General features: G+C 38.8%; 1 protein-coding gene across 2 annotated transcripts in view; it reads right to left on the bottom strand.

Annotated features, from left to right (window-relative positions):
- Positions 1-22,081, bottom strand: part of DNAJC5B (DnaJ heat shock protein family (Hsp40) member C5 beta) — a 61,500-nt gene that overhangs the window by 22,695 nt on the left and 16,724 nt on the right. For both annotated transcript variants that reach the window (XM_077943691.1, XM_001093963.4), the window contains exon 3: positions 2,113-2,326. In XM_077943691.1, coding sequence (XP_077799817.1) covers positions 2,113-2,326 — 214 coding nt within the window. The remainder of the gene's footprint in view (positions 1-2,112; positions 2,327-22,081) is intronic.

Here is a 22,081-nt window from a genome sequence, read left to right as displayed (position 1 = left end):
AACAAAAAAACCCACAGATTTTATCTAATTAAGGGAGCAAGAGGGATAAAGAGGACTTGTATGCCTGAGTACTTCTTCAATAACTTCAGGTAGAAATCTTTAATGCTGACAGCCCTCACCTGCCCCACTCGTGCTTCGTAGCCCTGGACTTCATCTCTGACTCTGGCCCCAGGTGTGAGGTGGAGACTCTGGTGCCTTGGAGTAGGGGAGCTTCAGTCACATCCTCAAATATATAATCTCTTCGCTATGGAGAATTTACATTTTCGTAGTCTTAGGTAAATCACTCTGAAAACAACTACAACACCCGCCACCTCACTGTCTCCACACCCTCCTGTGCAGTGTTCTTGAGCCATTGCCCCACGAAACTCCTCCCTTTTTTTAGTTATTTTTGTCTTTTTTGTTTCTACTATGCAATTCCCATATTGTTCTCTTCTCTGAACTTTTCTTTTCATTCATATACTGTTTTGTTCTTTATTCCAACTGTTTGCCTTCTGTGGAAATAACCTTGCTTTATCCCTTACAGTGCTTAGTACAGAACTAGGCACAAGTAGATGTCTAATATTTTTACAAATAGTAACTTTGTGGTACACTGATTCATTCATGTCATGCATATTTAACACATGATTGCTACATGCAGGGCCACTCTGATGGGCGCCGTGAAACTGGGCTTTGGTACAAGGAGAAGGTAAAGATATGTTTTTTGTGGTCTCATGTTTAAAGAACCACACCAGGAATTATGTTGTGTATCTCTCACACTACTGGGCAGATTCTGCTTGTTCATATTAATTTTGATCAATTTTGTCAGCTTCCAGAGCAAGGAAATTTATTCTCATTTTTATGCAGGCAGGCCCTGATGTGCCATCAGATGGATATGTGTAATTATCTGGACCTGCCTCTGTAGTATCTTCCCATGGAACAATGTCACGCCCAGAGGTTTGGTTCCCAAGCAAACCCACAAAAGCTTGTACGGTCCTATGAACATTCAATCTATTGTCATAAATGACATTGTCAGTGTGTACACTCTCATTCCAAATTCCAAATCTTCTCAACAGGAACTTGTCTCTCCCCCAAGTCTTCAACAATAGAGAAAGGGGTTTCAAATGGGAATCCCAGGTATCCCCGAGAAACAGAACTCTGAAGACTGTAGTAAGCAAATTAGGCTAGGTTGCAAGAATCCTTTTGCATGCTGATGTACAAAAACATATTCTCTCTCTTCCTGCATACATAAAACTCAATTTAGCAAGATTTAGTGGAAGAAAATAGCAATCAGATACTACTATTAAACCTGCCTTTTTAGATATTTAATAATTATTATTATGTATTGGAACTTATATGAATGTGAACTGTCCACAAAATATGTTGATGGACTACATGTATGACCCATGTGTAAATATACTTTTATCAGAAGATAAGGATATTAATATTCACAAACAAGTAAAAACCATCACCAAACATATATATATCAGAGATTCCTAGGAAACCAAACAAAATTTACCACACAAAAGTCAATTCTGATTGCACTAAGCCCTTAAAAATGTCGCCTTTTTCTTGACTAGGTATCCATTTTGCTCTCTGTCCCCCTGTCTCTGCCTTTCCAATTCCCTGTCCTCCACTAGTAAATTCTCACATTTTCCCCCTCATTTCTTTCTCCTCTACCTCACAGCAGGCTCCAAGTGAGTCTCTGACATAATTACCACTCATTCTCCCCAGTATTGTGTTTGCTGATGTAGCCTATGCTATAGATAGTAAAGGACATGGCTAAATTTGCCCTATAATAATTTATTAAGCACTTGTCACACTAATAAATTATTTTTGGTTTTGAGCAATGAGTCAGTCCTTAATTAGTCATTATAAAGAGTTAATCTGAAGCTCCAAATTCAAATATAATTAATGTCTAGAAGTATTTTAAATCATGTTGTATCTTACAATTATTTGTTGAGCTAAACCAGATATGATCCTAAATAATAGCACTCAGTGGAAGCAGTATCTCCTTTTATTTACCAGAGTTTAATAGCAGGAAGGTTAGACTTCCTTTGAGATGGAATCTAAAAGAGTGATTAATATCATGGTGTTACAGGAGATTGTTTGTGAAGAAAGGAAACTCAGATTCACCTTTGCCCACCAGCTCGACAGCATGAAGTAGGTGTTAACATTTTCGTCTCCAAACTGCTCGGCTACGTAGAGTCCCAGCGATCCGTACTTGTCGTATATGCTTCTCTTTGAGATGTCAGTAAGTATTGCGTGGGCGTTGTTGATTTCTTTAAACTTCTCAGTAGCAGCTGGATCATCTGGATTCTTGTCTGGATGGTGTTTCAGGGCCAATTTTCTTTTAAAATAAAAGAAAACAAGGAAAGTGTAATTTGACAAGAATGAACGATGACGGCATTTTAGAAGGGCACTGTTCATTTGTATATTCTTTATTAGTGCAAATACTGTGAAATGGTAAGTTTCAGACTAGCGGTGATTGACAAGTACATTTTCACTAAATGGTGTCCCTTGTTTCGAGTGCACAGGCAAAATAGTACTAATTCTCCCCTCACATTTCCAGAGGAATTCTCAGTATCTGCACGACTGTTAAGCCTGAGAGACATTTGTTGTCGGCAAATCCGCAAAGTGTCTTTTCACCACGAAGCTATCAGTAGCCCACCCCTACAGACCTTTAAGAGTTTCAGCAACAGGATCAGTTTACACCAAACTTCCATTTAGAACCAGAAGAATTTTCCACAATTAACAGAACGTCACAACATATATTCTAAAAGTTCAACTCGGCTATCAAAAAAGTCTCTCTTGAACAAAATTAAGACCGCTTCATCAATCTTCCACAAGCCCTGACTATCTCTTGGTTTTCTGAACAAATACTGTGACTTCCTTTGCATTCAAATGCATATTTGGCCTCTTTCTAAATAGGTCTTTCCACTTAATAATCTATATAAATTTTCTTGTGGGCATAAGGCCTTCTCCTCTGTGGATCAGAAAGCAATTCCTGAGGGACCCTGCTGGAAATTCTACCTGACTCATCTCCCTACTGTGCCTATCATACATCTATGTAGGAACACACCTTAAGCTTTTGTTTATTGTATTAGTTTAGATCAAATTGTTTCATTTTAAACAGTAATGTAAGTCCAGAAGTAAAGCAGAAAACTAAAGTACACTTTATAAATCAATCTGTATGATAAACAGAACAAATCACATCTATTTTAGGAACTAAAGTATTATTGATTAGGAAGTAGATGAATATTTAAGGAGCTCAGCGTCAGGATGCTTTAAATTACCAAAATATTTAAAAGCATAAATCATGATGGATAATCCATTCTAATCCTAAACTCGGAATAAATTTTTAAAAATCAAACAATGATGGTTCATCTTAAATTTATTGAACCAAAACTTTTTTTTATCCTTTTTGAAAGATATCTGGGGTATTTATAAATTCTTATAGATAGGACCATTGGAGACATGTTTTCTTACATACAGAATTTATAATGAAATATTTGCTAATAGCATAAAATGCCTTTTGTCATTTTTTTACTTTTATGTTTATTTCAGCACTATTGTAAGCATGCTAGAAGTATTAATTTATGAATCCTCACAACAACCCTATGATATGGATATTATAATTATTTTACAGATGAGGAAATGTAGGCACTGAGAGGTTAAGTTAGTTGCCCAATAGCCACACAGCTATTGATGATAATTTATAGAAGGCTTTGAACACAGGCAAGCTGACCTTGACCGCATGCTCTTAACTGCCACTATGCTGCTTCCTATATTTATATTTTTAAATTTAAAAAGCAAGACACATAGAATGTTGAGTAGACCATTGTGAGGATGTTGGCCTTAGTCTGGGTCATGTGGCAAGTCACTGGAGTGTGTTGGGAAGAAGAGTGATATGAACAGACTTTAGCTTCAGAAGGATCACTCAGTCTTGGAGAGGACAAAGGCAAAAGTGGGGAGACTCTTTCAGGAGGTTCTTGTAGTGATCCAGGCAAAAGTTCATGGTGGTGTGGACTAGTGCAGAAGTGAGGATATAGTGAGAAGTGGTTGGATTCTGGAAGTATTTTAAGGGCTAGCTAATGGATTGTATATATGGTGGCAGTGAAAAAGAAGAATCAGAATGGTACCAAAATTTTGACCTGAGCAATTTGAAGTTTGGAGTTACCATTTAATGAGATGCCAAGAGATTTCTTTGTCTCTCTTTCTCTTTCTTTCTTTCTTTCTTTCTTTCTTTCTTTCTTTCTTTCTTTCTTTCTTTCTTTCTTTCTTTCCTTCTTTCTTTCTCTTTCTTTTTTTCTTTCTTCCTTCTTTCTTTCTTTCTTTTTTCTTCTTTCTTTCTTTCCTTCTTTTTTTGTAGTTGGGGAGTGGTTTGGAAGTTCTATTCTGGACACCTTTGAGATGCCTATTAGACTTTCAAGTAGAGGTAGAGAGAAATAAGTCTGAAGCTCAGGCAAGATGTACATGTGGGAGTTCTCAGCAGGTAGATGATGATATTTAGAACCAGGGAATAAAAGAGATTCCCAAGACAGTGAGTCCAAGAAGTAGAATAACTGAGCTTTGGGAAAGGAAAATCAGCAAAGGACACTTAAAAACAAAGGTCAATGATACAGAAGGAAAAGCCCAGAGAGTGGGGGTTCTTGGGAACCAAGCGAAGAATATAGTTCAAGGAGGAGGGTGATCATAATGTGTCAAATGCTGCTCACAGGTCATGGCAGATGAAGACTAAGAATTGACCACTGGGCTGGGCATGGTGGCTCACACCTGTAATCCCAACACTTTGGGAGGCTGAGGCGGGTGGAACACCTGACATCAGGGATTGAAGACCAACATGGTGAAACCCCATCTCTACTAAAAATACAAAAATTAGCTGGGCCTGGTGATGGGTGCCTATAATACCAGCTACTTAGGAGGCTGAGGCAGGTGAATCACTTGAACCTGGGACACAGAGGTTGCAGTGGGCCGAGATTGCATCATTGCACTCCAGCCTGGGCAACAAGAGCAAAACTCTGTCTCAAAAAAAAAAAAAAAAAAAAAAAAAAAAGATTGACCACTGAATTTAGTAATGAAAATTATTTTTGGTGGCCTTCACACACACACACACACGCACCCATGCATGTGCACACACATGCACACAATTACATATATGTCTATATATAGGAAAAAATAAAACAGAAAAGTAAGCAGAAAATGGAAAGTTATAACCAAAATTAGCAATGTATATAGTTGCACATTGGGATTACAGATTCAGTTTTAGTTATTTTTGTTAAACTAAGACTTAGTTTTCGTTAGCTAAGTTTAAACTAAAAACTGAAGCTGGATGTGGTAGTTTACACCTGTAATCCCAACACTTTGGAAGGGCAAGGTGGGAGGATTATTTGAGGCCAGGAGTTCGAGACCAGCCTGGGCAACATAGCGAAATCCTACCTCTACAAAAAAATTTAAAAATTAGCTGGATGTAATGACACATACCTGTAATTTCAGCTACTTGGGAGGCTGAGGTGGGATGATTACTTGAGCACAGGAGTTTAAGGCTGCAGTGAGCTATGACTTGTACCATTACACCCAGCCTGGGCAACAGAGCAAGCCCCATTTGTAAAAATAAATAAACTAAAAACAGGTTTTTGTGAAACTTCTAGTTTTGTTATAAAAACTCTGCATATTACTTGTGTAACTTTTCCCCTGAACATTTTAAAGCTTTAGTCACAGATTTTGTTCTCTTTGAACAGTTGGAAGTTCAGAATTTGTTTCCTTGAATGACTCGTTACCAAGGAAGGAAAATCTACAAAGCAAGATTTTTTTAAAAAAAGGAAGAAAGGAAGAAAAGTCCTCAAACTGCAACAATACTATGTTGGTCATCAAAAAGCCTTAAGTGGATACCTTAAGCATGTTAATTCTAATGGCTTAATATTCCTGGAATTCTCACTCTGGGCCCTGAAATATGAATTGCAGCATTTCCCCTCCATGGTTCCAAAGATCATGTCTCGGCCAATTAAATGAAAGGGCTGTCACTTCTGCCTTGAAAGAAAGAAATCTCCAGGTGGGCAGATCACTTGAGGTCAGGAATTTGAGATCAGCCTCGTCAACATGCCTGTCTCTACTAATTAGCCAGGTGTGGTGGCACACGCCTGTAATCCCATCTACTTGGGAGGCTGAGGCAGGAGAATTGCTTGAACCCGGGAGGTGGAGGTTGCAGTGAGCCAAGACTGCATCACTGCACTCCAGCCTGGGCGACAGAGTGAGACTCCAAATCAAACAAACAAACAAACAAACAGGAAGGAAGAAATCTCTGGAAAATGCCTCTTTACATACATTTTCTTGTTTCTAGGGCTGCTTCCTGTCATTTTTTAAGCAACTTGGATCTTTGTCAGCTCACAAGGGCAGATGCACCCAATCCATTTATCACACTCCTAACAATGGAGTTGGCAAATTAGGAGAGCTGGAACACCTCCACTTGTAACACATCCAATTCCTGGTCATCAGCAACATTTTGATTCCTCTTGGCAGATACTCTTGGCTCTGAGGAATCCTCGGGAAACATGGTGAGCAGAGACAGCTGCCAAAATTCCACAACCGTCAAGGAGGTGGTCGTACAATGCCTCGCCCTCTTGCGTGTTATCCATAGAGCAAGGAAACAACTATGGAATGTAGGGTTTAAGGAAGTGCTTGGAGTATTTTTAAATAGAATAGGCACCTATCCATTGTTAAGGGTATTTGTTGTCATTTCTACATTGATACTTAAAGTGACATAATATTCAACCAGAATGTGAGCCTTTAATTCTAAATGTCTCTACACTCTTGGTCACCTGTCAATGTGGCATGGCTGTAGCTAATATTAGAAACAGCATTCAATGCCTCTAATTCCTACTTCAGAATCTAATGACAGCTTTCAACTAAAATGCATAGTGAATTTAATTAGTGGCAGATAAGATAAACATGTGGTTTATAGTTGTAATTATCTAAAGCCCTCAAGATCTTCCTATTTTGAGGCAGTAGCATAATTCTAAGAGTTACGATGTTTTGCTCCATTATCTTCCTTGCCCCATCTAACACTTAAAGATGCAATCAAATTACTACTACCTACCACTCTCTACCAGTCTCTGAGTCACCTGAGGCCTGATTCTAACCATGATGTCCCAGCTCTTAAAATATTTTAATATTTGTCAATCTCGCGGTTTATATGAGGCTGTTATACATACCATTTGGATATTCTCTAAGTGTATTTTAGTCCTTTACAGATTTTTACTTTGGTTTTTAAAATTAATTTGTGGTATTTTAAAAATGCATATTCTAGATATGAATTCTTTGTCAGTTTTATGTATTGCATATATCTTCTTCCATTCTGGGGCTTTCTTGTTGTTTTACTTTACGGTATCTCTTGGTAATCAGAAATTCTTTATTTTAATTTACTGAATTAACCAATCTGTTCCTCAATTCAGGAAGATATTGTTCTATAAACTCTCTATAACTCCACAATCTTTATAGCTTTTCCTTTCATATGGAAGTCTATGGCCCATTTACACCTGACATTTTAATGTGCTGGAGGGTAGAATTCTAATCTCACTTATTTTATATAGATATTCCACTGTTGCAGCACCATTTATTAGGAAAAGGACATCCTTTCCATGGATTTCTGGGATCTCTATTCTGTTCCATTGGTCAATTTGGTTATTTCTGGGCCAGTAACAGTCTTACATGTGATGCTTTAAAATATGTCTTCATATCTTAAAGAGCAAATTCTGCCATCCTGTTGTTCTTCAAGAGTTCTGTGGTTATTCTGGGTCCTGTACATTTCCACATGAATTTTAGAATTAGCTTGTCAATTTACACACACACACATACATATATACACACACACACGAACACATGTACACACATTCACACAACCGATTGAGATTTTTATTGCAATTGCATTGACTCTATAGATTATTTTGGAGATTGACTTTTGTATTATATGTCCACCTATTTTGATCTTTTTAATGAATTTTAAAGTTTTATCATTTTTACCTTTATGTCCTATGTATATTTTCTTGAATTTAGTCCTGGGAGCTTAATTTTTTTGTGGTTTTGACATTTAAAAATGTTCGTAATTATTCATTGCGGATAAAAATAATATTTTTCTATTTTTATGCTTAGGTTTGAAATAATTGTTGTATGTTGATTTTTTATCCTTCTAACTTCCCAAGCTCATGTCCAAATTTTATTAAATTATAAATTCTTTTAAATTTTCTACATAGACAATTATATAAGCTTAAGTGATAATTGGATTTTTTTCCCTTCGAATCCTTATATCATTTACATTTTTTTCCTTATCGTACTGCCCTGGCTAAGACCCTCCCAGTACGATGTCAAAAGTGGCTGTAATAGGTGTCCTTCTTCTGAATTCACTAAGAATGAATGGATTTTGAATTTTATCAAATGTTATTTCTGCACCTATGTAGAAGATATGTTGTTTCTCTTTTGGTCTGTTAATACGATTGATTGAGTTTTTAAATGTTAGATGAAGCTTATGTTTCTGGGATAAATTCATTTGGTCGTTATGTATTTTTAAAATTTATTGCTGGGCTTGGTTTTCTAATATGTGCATTAAACTCTATAAATTTTCCCGTAAGTGCTATTTTGACTGCATTTCACGTCTTAATACGTAGCATTGAATTATAGATATTTTATAATTTTAATTATGGTTTGTTATTTTTAGCCATGAGTTATTTTAAATTATACCTCCTAATTTTCGAACATACGGAAAATTTCCAGCTATTTAAAAATTTTGCTCTCTACCATAATTGCATTGCTGTCAGAGAACATATTTGATATGATTGAAATGTTTTAAAATTTGAGACTTGCCTTATGTCTTATTGCTTTTATAAATGTTCCATGTGTGTTTGCAAAGGATATATATTCTATTCCTATTGGGTACTTTGTTTTTAGAGTTTTTGATTTTGTTTGATAATTGTTTTGCTCAAATCTATATCCTTAGCCATTTTATTGATCAAGCCAGATGTGTTAAAACTTTCCACTATGACTGTAGGTTTGCAGATTTCTCCTTAAAGTTCTGTCAACTCTTTGTTTTGTATATTTTAGGCCATGTGTTTTAGAAGCCCATAAACTTTTAACTGTTATATATTCTTGGTGAATCATTTTTTTATTATACTTTAAGTTCTGGGGTACATGTGCAGAACATGCAGTTTTGTTACACAGGTACACACGTGCCATGATGGTTTGCTGCACCCATCAATCCATCACCTACATTAAGTATTTCTCCTAATGTTATCCCTCCCCTAGCCCCTCACTCCCTGACAGGCCCCAGTGTGTGATATTCCCCTCCCTATGTCCATGTGCTCTCAATGTTCAACTCCCACTTATGAGTGAGAACATGTGGTGTTTGGTTTTCTGTTCTTGTGATAGTTTGCTGAGAATGATGGATTCCAGCTTCATCCATGTCCCTGCAAAGGACACAAACTCATTCTTTTTTATGGCTGCATAGTATTCCATGGTGTATATGTGCCACATTTTCTTTATCCAGTCTATTATTGATGGACATTTGGGTTGGTTCCAAGTCTTTTTATTGTGCCTAGTGCTGCAATAAACATATGTGTGCATGTGTCTTTATAATAGAATGATTTATAATCCTTTGGGTATATACTCAGTAATGGGATGGCTGGATCAAATGGTATTTCTAGTTCTAGATCCTTGAGGAATTGCCACACTATCTTTCACAAGATCGAATTAATTTACACTCCCACCAACAGTGTAAAAGCGTCCCTATTTCTCCACATCCTCTCCAGCACCTGTTGTTTCCTGACTTTTTAATGATCACCATTCTAATTGGTGTGAGATGGTATCTCATTGTGGTTTTGATTTGCATTTCTCTAATGACCAGTGATGATGAGCATTTTTTCATGTGTCTGTTAGCTGCATAAATGTCTTCTTTTGAGAAATGTCTGTTCATATCCTTTGCCCACTTTTTGATGGGGTTGTTTGTTTTTTTCTTGTAAATTTGTTAAGTTCTTAGTAGAGTCTGGATATTAGCCCTTTGTCAGATGGATAGATTGCAAAAATTTTCTCCCATTCTGTAGGTTGCCTGTTCATTCTGATGGTAGTTTCTTTTGCTGTGCAGAAGCTCTTTATTTAATTAGATCGCATTTGTTAATTTTGGCTTTTGTTTCCACTGCTTTTGGTGTTTTAGACATGAAGTCTTTGCCCATGCTTATGCCCTGAATGGTATTGCCCAGGTTTTCTTCTAGGATTTTTATGGTCCTAGGTCTTACATTTAAGTCTGTGATCCATCTTAAGTTGATTTTTGTATAAGGTCTAAGGAAGGGGTCCAGTTTCAGTTTTCTGCATATGGTTAGTTAGTTTTCCCAACATGATTAATTAAATAGGGAATCTTTTCCCCATTGCTTGTTTGTGTCAGGTTTGTCAAAGATCAGATGATTGTAGGTGTGTGGTGTTATTTGTGAGGCTTCTGTTCTGTTCCATTGGTCTATATATCTGTTTTGGTAACAGTACCATGCTGTTTCGGTTACTGTAGCCTTGTAGTATAGTTTGAAGTCAGGTAGCATGATGCCTCCAGCTTTGTGCCTTTGGCTTAGGATTGTCTTGGCAATGCAGGCTCTTTTTTGGTTCTGTATGAAGTTTAAAGTAATTTTTTCCAATTCTGTGAAGAAAGTCAGTGGTAGCTTGATGGGAACAGCATTGAATCTATAAATTACTTTGGGCAGTATGGCCATTTTCACAATATTGATTCTTCCTATCCATGAGCATGGAATGTTTTGCCATTTGTTTGTGTCCTCTCTTATTTCCTTGAGCAGTGGTTTGTAATTCTCCTTGAAGAAGTCCTTCACATCCCTTGTAAGTTGTATTCCTAGGTATTTTATTCTCTTTTTAGCAATTGTGAATGGGAGTTCACTTATGATTTGGCTCTCTGTCTGTTATTGGTGTATAGGAATGCTTGTGATTTTTGCAGATTAATTTTGTATCCTGAGACTTTGCTGAAGTTGCTTATCAGCTTAAGGAGGTTTTGGGCTGAGGCAATTGGGTTTTCTAAATATACAATCATGTCATCTTCAAACAGGGACAATTTGACTTCCTCTCTTCCTATTTGAATACCCTTTATTGCTTTCTGTTGCCTGATTGCCCTGGCCAGAACTTCCAATGCTATGTTGAATAGGAGTGGTGAGAGAGGGCATCCTTGTCTTGTGCTGGTTTTCAAAGGGAATGCTTCCAGTTTTTGCCCATTCAGTATGATATTGGCTGTAGGTCTGTCATAAATAGCTCTTATTATCTTGAGATACATTCCATCAATACCTCATTTATTGAGAGTTTTTAGCATGAAGGGCTGTTGAATTTTTCAAAGACCTTTTCTGCATCTATTGAGATAATCATGTGGTTTCTGTCATTGGTTTGGTTTACATGATGGATTACGTTTATTGATTTGCATATGTTGAACCAGCCTTGCATCCCAGGGATGAAGCTGACTTGATCATGGTGGATAAGCTTTTTGATGTGCTGCTGGATTTGGTTTGCTAGTATTTTACTGAGGATTTTCACATCCATGTTCATCAGGGATATTGGCCTGAAATTTTCTTTTTTTGTTGTGTCTCTGCCAGGTTTTGGTATCAGGATTATGCTGGTCTCATAAAATGAGTTAGGGATGATTCCCTCTTTTTCTATTGTTTGGAATAGTTTCGGAAGGAATGGTACCAGCTCTCTTTGTACCTCTGGTAGAATTTGGCTGTGAATCCATCTGGTCCTGGACTTTCTTTGGTTAGTAGGCTGTTAATTACTGCCTCAATTTCAGAACTTGTTATTTGTTTATTCAGGGATTAGACTTCTTCCTGGTTTAGACTTTGGAGGGTGTCAAATTTTTATCATTACAAAGTATCCCTCTTTATCTGTAGTAATGCTTTCTGTCTTCATTTTAATTTTAATAAAGCTATACAGCTTTCTTTTGCTAAGCATCTGCATGGCATCTTTGCCCCTCCTTTTATTTTCAAATTTTCTGTATTCTTAAATATTAGATGTGTCTTTTGTAAAAACCATATGATGTCAGTTTTTTATTCAGAATGACTTTTTTCTTTTAATTGAAGTATTTGGTCTATATTTATTTTTAACATAATTACTGATATTTTTCAGGTTTAGTCACCATATTCTATTTGTCCCTTCTAAAATATACTCGTATTTCTTTTCCCTTTCCTTTCTTGCCTTCTTGTTGGATTAATTTCTCATTACTCTACTTTTTTTCCCTGTTGGTTTGGAAATTATATATTCTTTTATCATTCTTTTCAGGGTCCTTTGAGATTTCAAAATCCTTGACTAGTGTTAATGTACTTTTGTTTTCCTCCAAAATAATACAAAAATCTTAGAACATGGACACTGTTACTCTCTTCTTAACTTACGTGTTGTTGGTAGCATATACTTTAATTCTCTAAGTCTTTCAAGCTCTGAATAATTATTCTTTCATGAAATTAGCATTTAAGGCTATTTTATACAATTAGTATTTGCATGTATTTACTCACATATTTGCCATTGTTATTACTATTAGTTCTTTCCTGCATCTCTGACCATTGATCTGAAATCATTTTCCTTCTGTCTATGAACATTCTTAGTACCTCCTTTAAGTGAAAAAAATCCACTAGGGATTAATTCACAGCTTTCTTTAAAAAAAACTTAATATGTCTTTATTTCACCTCAATTTTGAAAATTTCCCTGGATGTAGAATTGTAGGTTATGTTATCTTCTTTCATCATATTCAAGACTTTGGTCCACTGTCTTCTGGCTTTTGTTATCTTGGCTGAAAAATCAGCTGTAATTCTAATTCTCGTGCTTTAAAAGTAATCTGTATTTTTTCCTCTGGTTGCTATAAAGCCTTTACATCTTTAGATTTTGGAAGTTTTCCTGTGATGTGCCTGGGTATAGGGTTCTTTGAATTTATTTTGCTTTCTTTTATTGAGTATATGTGGTTTAATATCTTTCATGAACCTGGAATATCGACATGTTGTTTTTTCTTTTTTTTTTTTTTTTGAGACGGCGTCTCGCTCTGTCCCCCAGGCTGGAGTGCAGTGGCGCCATCTGGACTCACTGCAAGCTCCGCCTCCTGGGTTCACGCCATTCTCCCGCCTCAGCTTCCCGAGTAGCTGGGACTAAAGGCTCCCGCCACCTCGCCCGGCTAGTTTTTTGTATTTTTTTTAGTAGAGATGGGGTTTCACCGTGTTAGCCAGGATAGTCTTGATCTCCTGACCTCGTGATCTGCCCGTCTCGGCCTTCCAAAATGCTGAGATTACAGGCTTGAGCCACCGTGCCCGGCCCATGTTGTTTTTTCAAATGGCTTTTCCCCATTCCCTTTCTACTCTCCTTTTTAGACTCCACTTGCTTATATCTAACTTAATACATCTTCTATGTTTTTTATCTTTTTCCTTTTTTCATCCTTTTGTAATTCTTTCTTGTTAATGAAACTTCATTTTTATCTTGTTAATAAATCTTCTATTTTTAAGTCTTTTTTCATTTTCCATCCTTTTGGTATTTTCTTCTGACCTATCTTCCAGTCAACTCTCTAACCTGGTAAAACCTACCTTTGGGTTTTTTACTTTGGTGATTGCATTTTCTGTTGTAGAGTTTCTGTTTCTTTTGCAAATCTGAAATATCCCTTTCCATAATTTTCAGGATTTAAAAAAAAAATCTCAACCTCATGTTTTATCTTCTTGGTCATGGATAATTATTTTAAGATCTGTATCTGATCATTCAAATGTCTAAAATTCTCATGGTTCTGTTTCTATTATTTCTGCCAAATCTTGTTCATATTGTCTTGATTTGTATGCTTATCTCTGTGGCAAACATTGCATTAAAACATATTTAAGAAATAATCTGAGGACTAAGAATATGTTTTCTTAAACCAGAAAGTGTTTTTATTTCCTATTTTCAGATTTCTGTGGCCTTCGCAAAACTAAGATCATCTTAATCCAACATTAAAGATCAAGGTTTCCTCGGCTGCTCAGATGACTCAAAGTTCAGTTGCAGTCCATACAAGACTGGTGTTCCTATTATTTTTTTTCTCTGTAACTGACTACAGTCAAGTTTAAAGTTTAGTAACTTAAAACAACAAGCATTTTATTTAATTGCTCAAATGTTGTCATTAGGCAGAACTTGGTGGGTACAATTTTCAGCTCTGCTTGGCATTGGCTGAGGAGTTGGAGCTGATGGATATGCTCCCAAGGTGGCTTCATATATATGCTGATAAGTTGGTGCTGGCTGTGGTTGGGAGCTCAGCTAGGGCTGCTGTCTGGGGGACTCTGTTCTCTTCCATGTGACTTTTCCTCATGGCTACGTGAGGCTTCTCACAACAAGATGGTCTGGGGGTAGTTAAATTTCTTGAACGGTGGCTAGCTTAAAACAAAAGCAGAAACGGGTAGACCTCTTTAATATTTAGGCACAGCATCATTTCTGCCATATTCTATGGGTTAAATTGGGTCAGAGAGCCATCCCAGATTCATGAGTTACAACACAAGGACATGAAAACCAGTGGGCATGGTTGCTGACGACCACCAATGTAATTGTCAACCACAGATGATTTCCTTCTAGTTTACCCTTTCTCCTGGATTACAGCACTTCAGAATCTCAGTAAAATTGCAGGACCTTCAACCTTGCTGGGCTAGTGTCCAAGTTGTCTCCTCTTTTCTCTGTAGGGCTGTTTTTTAAAGTCCTGCTTAGTCTTTCAGCTTCTGTTCTCCAAGATCAGGGCCCAGTTAGCAGTAATTCTTTACTCTCAAAGGCTTTTAAGATATGGGGGGGTGGGGGTGGGGGAGGGGTGTGTTCTTTCAGTTTTTCTAGTTGCTGTCAGCAGGAGGAACAATTGGTACAAATTACGTAGTCAGTGAGAACCAGGAAACTCCTGATGATTACTTATGTCTTTGTTGTCTTCTTTCAACTATGTTAATCCCGCCAAAGGCCTTACATGCTATTACACAAATGAGCCAAAGATAGCCTCTGTGTATTGGCCCCTAGCTTTTTTAAAATTTCTTAACTACAGGCTGAAACCCAGTAGCTTAAAAGCCTGCCAGCATCAAAGTTGGATTTTTATACATCGAATTGTTTATGTATTTATTCTGAAATATTTTTAAAATTTCAATAGCTTTTGGAGTACAGGTGGTTTTTGGTTACATGGATGAATTGTATAGTGGTGAGGTCTGAGATTTTAGTGCATCCAACACCTGAGTAGTACACATTGTACTTTTTTATCCCTCACCCCCTTCCACCCTCCCGCTTCTGAGTCTCCGAAGTCCCTTATATCACCCTGTATGCTTTTGTGTATCCATAGCTTAGCTTATAAGTGACAGCATACGGTGTTTTGCTTTCAATTCCTGAGTTACCTATTTAGAATAATGGCCTGCAGCTCCATCCAAGTTGCTGCAAAAAAACATTATTTTTCTCTTTTCTATGGCTGAGTAGTATTCCATGATGTATATATATCACATTTTCTTTAGCCACTCATTGGTTGATGGGCACTTAGGTTGGTTCTGTATCTTTGCAATTGTGCTGCAATAAGTACATGCATGCACATGTCTTTTTGATATATTGATACATTGTGTTCAGTAGTGAGACTGCTGGATCAGATGGTAGGTCTATTTTTAGATCTTTAAGAAATCTCAATACTGTCTTCCATAGTGGTTGTACTAATTTACATTCCCACCAGCAATGTATAAGCATTCCTTTTTCACCACACCTGTGCCAACATCTATTGTTTTTTGACTTTTTAATAATGACCATTCTTACAGGAGTAAGGTGGTATCTCATTGTGGTTTTAGTTTGCATTTCCCTTATGATTAGTGATGGTGAGCATTTTTTAATGTTTGTTGGTCATTTGTATATCTTCTTTTGAGAAATGTCTATTTAACACATCCAGTTATCTAAAAAATAGCCCAACCATCAGATTTCTGGCCATGTAGAGCCAGTCCGCTTTACCTACCCTGCAAAACCTCACTGCTCTTCTGCTGGCTCTTGATAAGACAGAGCTTTGTGGTTATAGGATCTCAAGCTTTTATAGCTCTTTGGAGCTCTCTGACTCAGAGACCTGCCATGCTACTGCATGACATAACTAGTCCCATAAGCCCCCGTTTTGACCCCCTCTTCCTGAGAAGTTCCCTCACCCTCGTCTCCCGGATGGTGGCCCTTCACTGAAAACCCCTGGGCAGTCTTATGCTGTGAGGGCCCTTCTCACGCAGCCATATCCAAGCACCCAAGCACCAACAAAGCTTATTATGCGTTACTGCCTCTTGTGGTCATATCTTTTCCCTTGATCAGCCCCCAAATCCTTCAAACCCCCTACAACCACTTCATGCACTTACACCTAGTACAACTGCCCTCCCACAAGAAGCTTGAGTACAGTATGTGGCTGAGAATGCTAGCGGGGCTTAGGGACTCAGGAGCCATTGGTCCAGGATTAGTTTCTGTCCTTCATAAGGGACAGAATAGAAAGCTCAGGGCACCATTTGGTTTCAAATTGCAGATTGTGATGCCAGTGCTACCCCTGCTGTGTAATTATTTCTGAAACACCTGCTACCATAGTACATGATTCAAGTACTTTGACCAGCAAGGCCCCACTGAGGACACACTGAAGGCCACATTACACAATCCTATGATTTTCTCACATTTGCAGATGGAATATCTGAGCAACTCACCCCAGCCATTGTTTGAGTGTTCTCTCATTTTCTGGGATGCAGTCACCTTTGTGATTCAAGACAGATGGCATGAGATAACAACAGGAACCATAGATGATGATCTATTTCAGAGAATTGGTCTTTTCCCTCATACAGAACCATATGGAGAGTCAAGTGCTGACCTCTAGTGGTAGTGGAGATGGTGAAACCACTGTATCTCAATGATTGCTTGACAAGTATTGTCCCAAATTTTTACTAGAATGTGTATTAACTTGACTTTATGAGGCATTATACTTGATTTTTTAAATGTAAGTGTTAAAAACACAACAATACTTAATCTTTTTTTTTAGGTAGCTTTCTGGTCATTACAATTTTTTCCCATGGCTGATTAAGAGCCAGGTCATTACCCTCCCTAATAAGGTAGAAGGAACTGGAATATTTGTGCAAACACAATAGATAAAATACATGTCCAATGCCAATCATAAAGCACTGCTTTAGGGCATGAGGACCTGAACTGCTGACACCAGTGGGTCACTGACAACTTTTAGCAAGCCACTAAGATTTCTGTGTACTGTATAATATAATCCTTTTCCCACAACCTACCAGCCCCACAGCTCACTCAGAATCTGTAGGCTGCATACAGTTCAAAACATCTGTATCTGGGTCAAGCTCCCAATAAAAGTTTCTGGGCACCTAACTTTACTATGTTTCCTGGGGGAAAATTTACATTTGTGGTTTTTCTTCAAGCCAGCAATCTCTACTGCTAGAAGGTCAAGGGAGGATAAGACTGGGGTGTAGGAGAAGTGGCTGTATAGACTTCCTCTGTCTGATATCTTGTCGCCTACTTTCAATAACAGCTCACGCCACCGATTCTAGTCAAAGCTCTCAGTAAGCACTTGCTCTCTGTAGGCCTTCCTCCTGCCGGCTCCTGGCTTAAGCTCCAGTGACAAAGCTCCAAGCAGGTCCTGGTAGTTTTCAGAAGCAGTTCCTGCCAATAGCTCTTTGCAGGCTCTCAGTGTCTCCAGTCTTTTAGTTTTCTCAGTGCAAAAACAAACAGCATTATCCTCTGATCTTTATGTCAAGCTCTCACTTTCTTCTTCTTCCTAAACCCATTTTTCCCCAAACTCACTTTTTAAAACTAATAAGACCGATTTTTCTAGACTGGCAGTCTCACTGACAATTTCCTTAACCATACAGGCTGAATCTTGTGTTCATGCAGTTGAATGCTACTCAAACCATCTTACTCAATTCCTTAATCATTCTGATTTCCTGTTTCAGTCCCAAGAAGATGACATTAGCCACCCACTAATTCCACTCCTGTTTCTGTGCTGACCAGCATTGCTGGAGAAGATTGCACAACCATGCAAACTGGAGCCAATAAATTTAAAGAGTTTACTACATAGAGTAAAATTTAATAAGGCTGAAAAGGTATGTCTCAAAGACAAGCAAAACAAGGGAGAGTATAGTGAGTGGGATAGATGAAGTTGAGCATAGGGTTCATATTAATGAATACAATGAATATATATATATATAATATGTATATTCATCTGTCATAGTATAATATAAATAATTATCCAACACTAAATAGATATTGAGTGAATGAGTGAGTAAAAAGACGTGCATCGTAATGATTCCGGCACCCAGGAATGACTGAGGTTGGCACTGCTTGAAGAACTAAGAGGCCCGATCAAGTGAAAGACTTGACGAGGGAGAAGGGAGGTTACACAGCCCACCGGAAGACAACTCTTCCAAGTGGGCTGTGAGTATGGCCTCACATACTCTTCTTTTCAGTGGAAGATTTTAGAACTCAGGAAACAAATTAGTGCTTGATAGAGATTAATGTCAATTAATCTTGTGAGCTTGAATCATCACTCTGCCTTGTAAATATTTACAATTCTTCTATTAACTATGCATTCCCCTGACATTTACACTTTATTCATAAGCAGCCTCTGTTTTCACCTGTAATTGCTAATAAAGATGGGTAAAAGCACCACAGATTGGGGTTGCCACAGATCATTATGGAAATAACACTCTTTTCTGCTTCTTTTGAAAACAGAATTTGCCTCACTTTGGACTACACTGAGGCAACTCATTTCTGCAGAATTGGAAGCTAATTTCTAGAAAGTTCCATGTAAAGTCAAATGAAAAAGAAGAGTCAACCGAGTCTTCTGCTGTCATGTGAATCAGAATACTTGGTACCTTGTCAACAAGGAGAAATTAAGCTTATCTATGAGGCACAGAGACCCAAGTGCTAATGTGCAAAGTAGTTCACTTTGATTTTTTTTTTTTAAGAGTCTGGGTCTCACTCTGCCACATAGGCTGGAGCGCAGTGGTGCAATCATGGCTCACTGCAGCCTCAAACTCCTGGGCTCAAGAGATCCTCCCACCTCAGCCTCCCAAATAGCTAGGACCACAGGCACATGCCACCATGCCTGTCTATAAGTTAATCTCTAATTAGGGTTTTGTTTTGTTTAGAGACAGGGTCTTGCTCTGTCACCCAAGCTGGAGTGCAGTGGCATGATCATAGCTCACTACAGCCTCAAATTCCTGGGCTCAATTGATCCTCCCACTTCAGCCTGCTAAATTACTGGGATTACAGGCAAGAGCCACCACACCCAGCCTCACTCCGATTTTGTGGCTCTCTAAAAAGCCAAGGAAGAGCTAGATCTTTGCGTGTTTTCTTACACAGGATTTTGTTAGCTCTTGCACCCAGCATGCCAGAGAAACCAGTCAGCCTCATTTTGGGGCATCATAATCTTGTTTCTAGTCCACTTCAAAAATGTACGTATTGGTGCAAATAAAAACCAATGTTTATGTTACAAATGAGATTTTAAACAGTGAAGGGACATTATCTAAATTGCAAACCTGGCTGTTTTTTACAGTTTTCCTTTTCTCATCCCCTAACTACTTTTCACTTGAAGGTCCCAGAATCATACAAAACTTCTCTGGTTTCCAAATGGAAACTAGTATCTTTCCTTGCTGATCCGCCCCTCCTCTGTTTACTGGGTCAGTAAATAACTCCCTGTTCAGCAAAGTGACCAAACTAATTATTTGAGAAATGGTCCTGAAGAAGCTGAGATTACCATCAGGGAGAAAACAGACGTTCTATATTGTCTAATTCCTTTTTGCATTCAGCAAATACTAGCATGGTGCTAGGGCCGGAAGTACAATGAGAGACCAGGCCCAGTGTCTGCCCTCAAGGAACTGATGGAGTGGGAGAGGCAGAAAAGCAGCAAGGGAATTACTGTCTGTGAGGCTGCAGTGCTCTGCTGGGACAGCACAGTGGGCCAGGGAGCAAATGAAAGGCCTCAGGAAGGTGCTTGGCTGTGCCCCCGCAGGCCGCCACTCCCCGAAGCCACCTGAATGCCTCCTTGTCATCACTCTGGGTGGGATGTTTGGGTTTCTTTTGTCCTCCCCACCCACAGTTAAATTCTTTTTGCTTACACACCTCTTAAACTAATAATGAGAAATTGTGTCCCTTCAACATTTTTACCTTGGTATCTAAAATTCTTTATAAGATTAAACAGATGGAAAGAATGTAATTTTCCACATATTATAAACATCAGCATGTTAAAATAAAACAGTTGTAACATTCTTTTAAATGTATTCAATGGAATCTAAATGTCACATAATCTAAATATCCCCTACATACACACACACACACACATTCTGTATCCATTCTTCTCATTCACATACTCACACTTCTTGGCACACCACCCTGCACCCATGCCCTAGCTGAGTTTGGAAACTGCCATTCTGTAGGGTTGGTTCTCAGGCTCTTGTGTATCCTTTGTAGCACCCAGTACCCATGTGCCAGACTTTGGCTAAACATTTTGCATGCATCATCTCATGTAATCCTCCACAACCCTCTGAGATCGGATCATTATCTGCACTTTACTTATGAAGAGAATGAGGCTGAGAAAAGTGAGTTGAATTCAGGTCTTTCCGAATATCTTGCACTCTTTTTTAGATATGGGATCTTGCTGTGTTGCCCAGGCTGGAGTGCAGTTGCTATTCACAGGCTCAGTCATAGCATACTACAGCCTCAAACTCCCGGGCTCAAGAGACCCTCCCACCTCAGCCTCCTGAGTAGCTAGGACTATAGGCAAGCACCACCACACTCAGAAATATCTTGTGCTCTTAACTGCTACATTATATTTAGGATACATTTCAATTGAGTGATGTTAGTGTTTATGTGAACATCTCAAAGAGAATGTGGAACTTCCAGCACACTCCTAACACTCCCTACCCTCTTCTGCTTTTCTTCACAGCATTTAGCAACATCTGATATGCTGTGTGTCTTACTTATTTGCTCATTATTAAGCCTCCCCCTTCCCCTGGCCCTATTTAGAACAGGTTTAAGGAAGCAGGAATTTGGTCTGTTTTGTTGACTGCTATTTTCTCAGTACCTAGGACAGTGGCCAACACAGAGGCGGTGCTCAACACATATTCGTTGAATAATGAACAAGACTTGCTGGTATAAAGCCATTGATAGTGTCAGAGACTCTAGACATACTGGTGGTTGTTACGTGCTCTGATCAGCCTTCTTGGCTTCTGCTATCATTAGGTAGCAGTATGGATCAACAATCTAATGACTTTGGAGTGAAGGTCCTTTATGTACCAACAAGAAAACAGGAAATCTAATCATACACCCACAGTACTTGCTGAGCAACAAACAGTAAGATGACACATTTTATTTACCTGTTTCAACACAGAATCGGGTGGCCTTGCTGCAGGAATATGGTAGGGCTGCTCTTTGAGTCATTATTGCCCATTGTTCACTGCTCGGGGTTAGGGCACATCAGGATGTGTTTGGAAAACTGGTAGCAATGGCCTCCCAGAAGTTCCACAGAGCTGAAGAGGCTTCCAGAAAGGAATCCAAGCCATGACTGTGGCAGCCCCAGCTGGGTACATCTAAAGAACCAGTGGGACAGACTGACACAAACCTCTCTTAGGCTGGGGAGGGAATTGTAGAATCTTCTGGAAAAGAATGCCTCTTAGGAAAGAAAGAGCCAGGTGTGAAGACCTTGACACAGGAGCAGGGGGGACTGTTGGATAAGATTGAGAGTCTAAGCAGAGCGACACTACTGCTAGTGTCTGGCTCACCCCCTGAGCATGTGTCTGGGTCCTAGAGAAAAAGAGAGCTACAAGGAAAACTGGAAGGAGCTTTTCTACCATGCTTTGAACTCACAGGGGGCTCTAACAGAACATATCACAAAGAGGAGGGAGGGAACCATCCCCTAAGCCCAGCCTCATCCCTGCCAGAGGTACAGCCCAGCAGGCTTTGGTGCTCCCTCGGCTCTCAAGGTAAACAGCAGAAAAGGCTTCTGGGCCTGAAGGAGCGGTCAGAGGATTTGGGGACTGAGTGGTTGGCAAGGAGCACCAGCTGCGCCTACCATGCCTGGCAGGGAGGTGCAGCTGAGTGGCAGGGGAGCTGTAGC

The sequence above is a fragment of the Macaca mulatta genome, chromosome 8 (assembly GCF_049350105.2).
Source record: "Macaca mulatta isolate MMU2019108-1 chromosome 8, T2T-MMU8v2.0, whole genome shotgun sequence".
Classification (NCBI taxonomy): domain Eukaryota; kingdom Metazoa; phylum Chordata; class Mammalia; order Primates; family Cercopithecidae; genus Macaca; species Macaca mulatta.
This window is presented reverse-complemented; position numbering and strand designations above follow the sequence as displayed.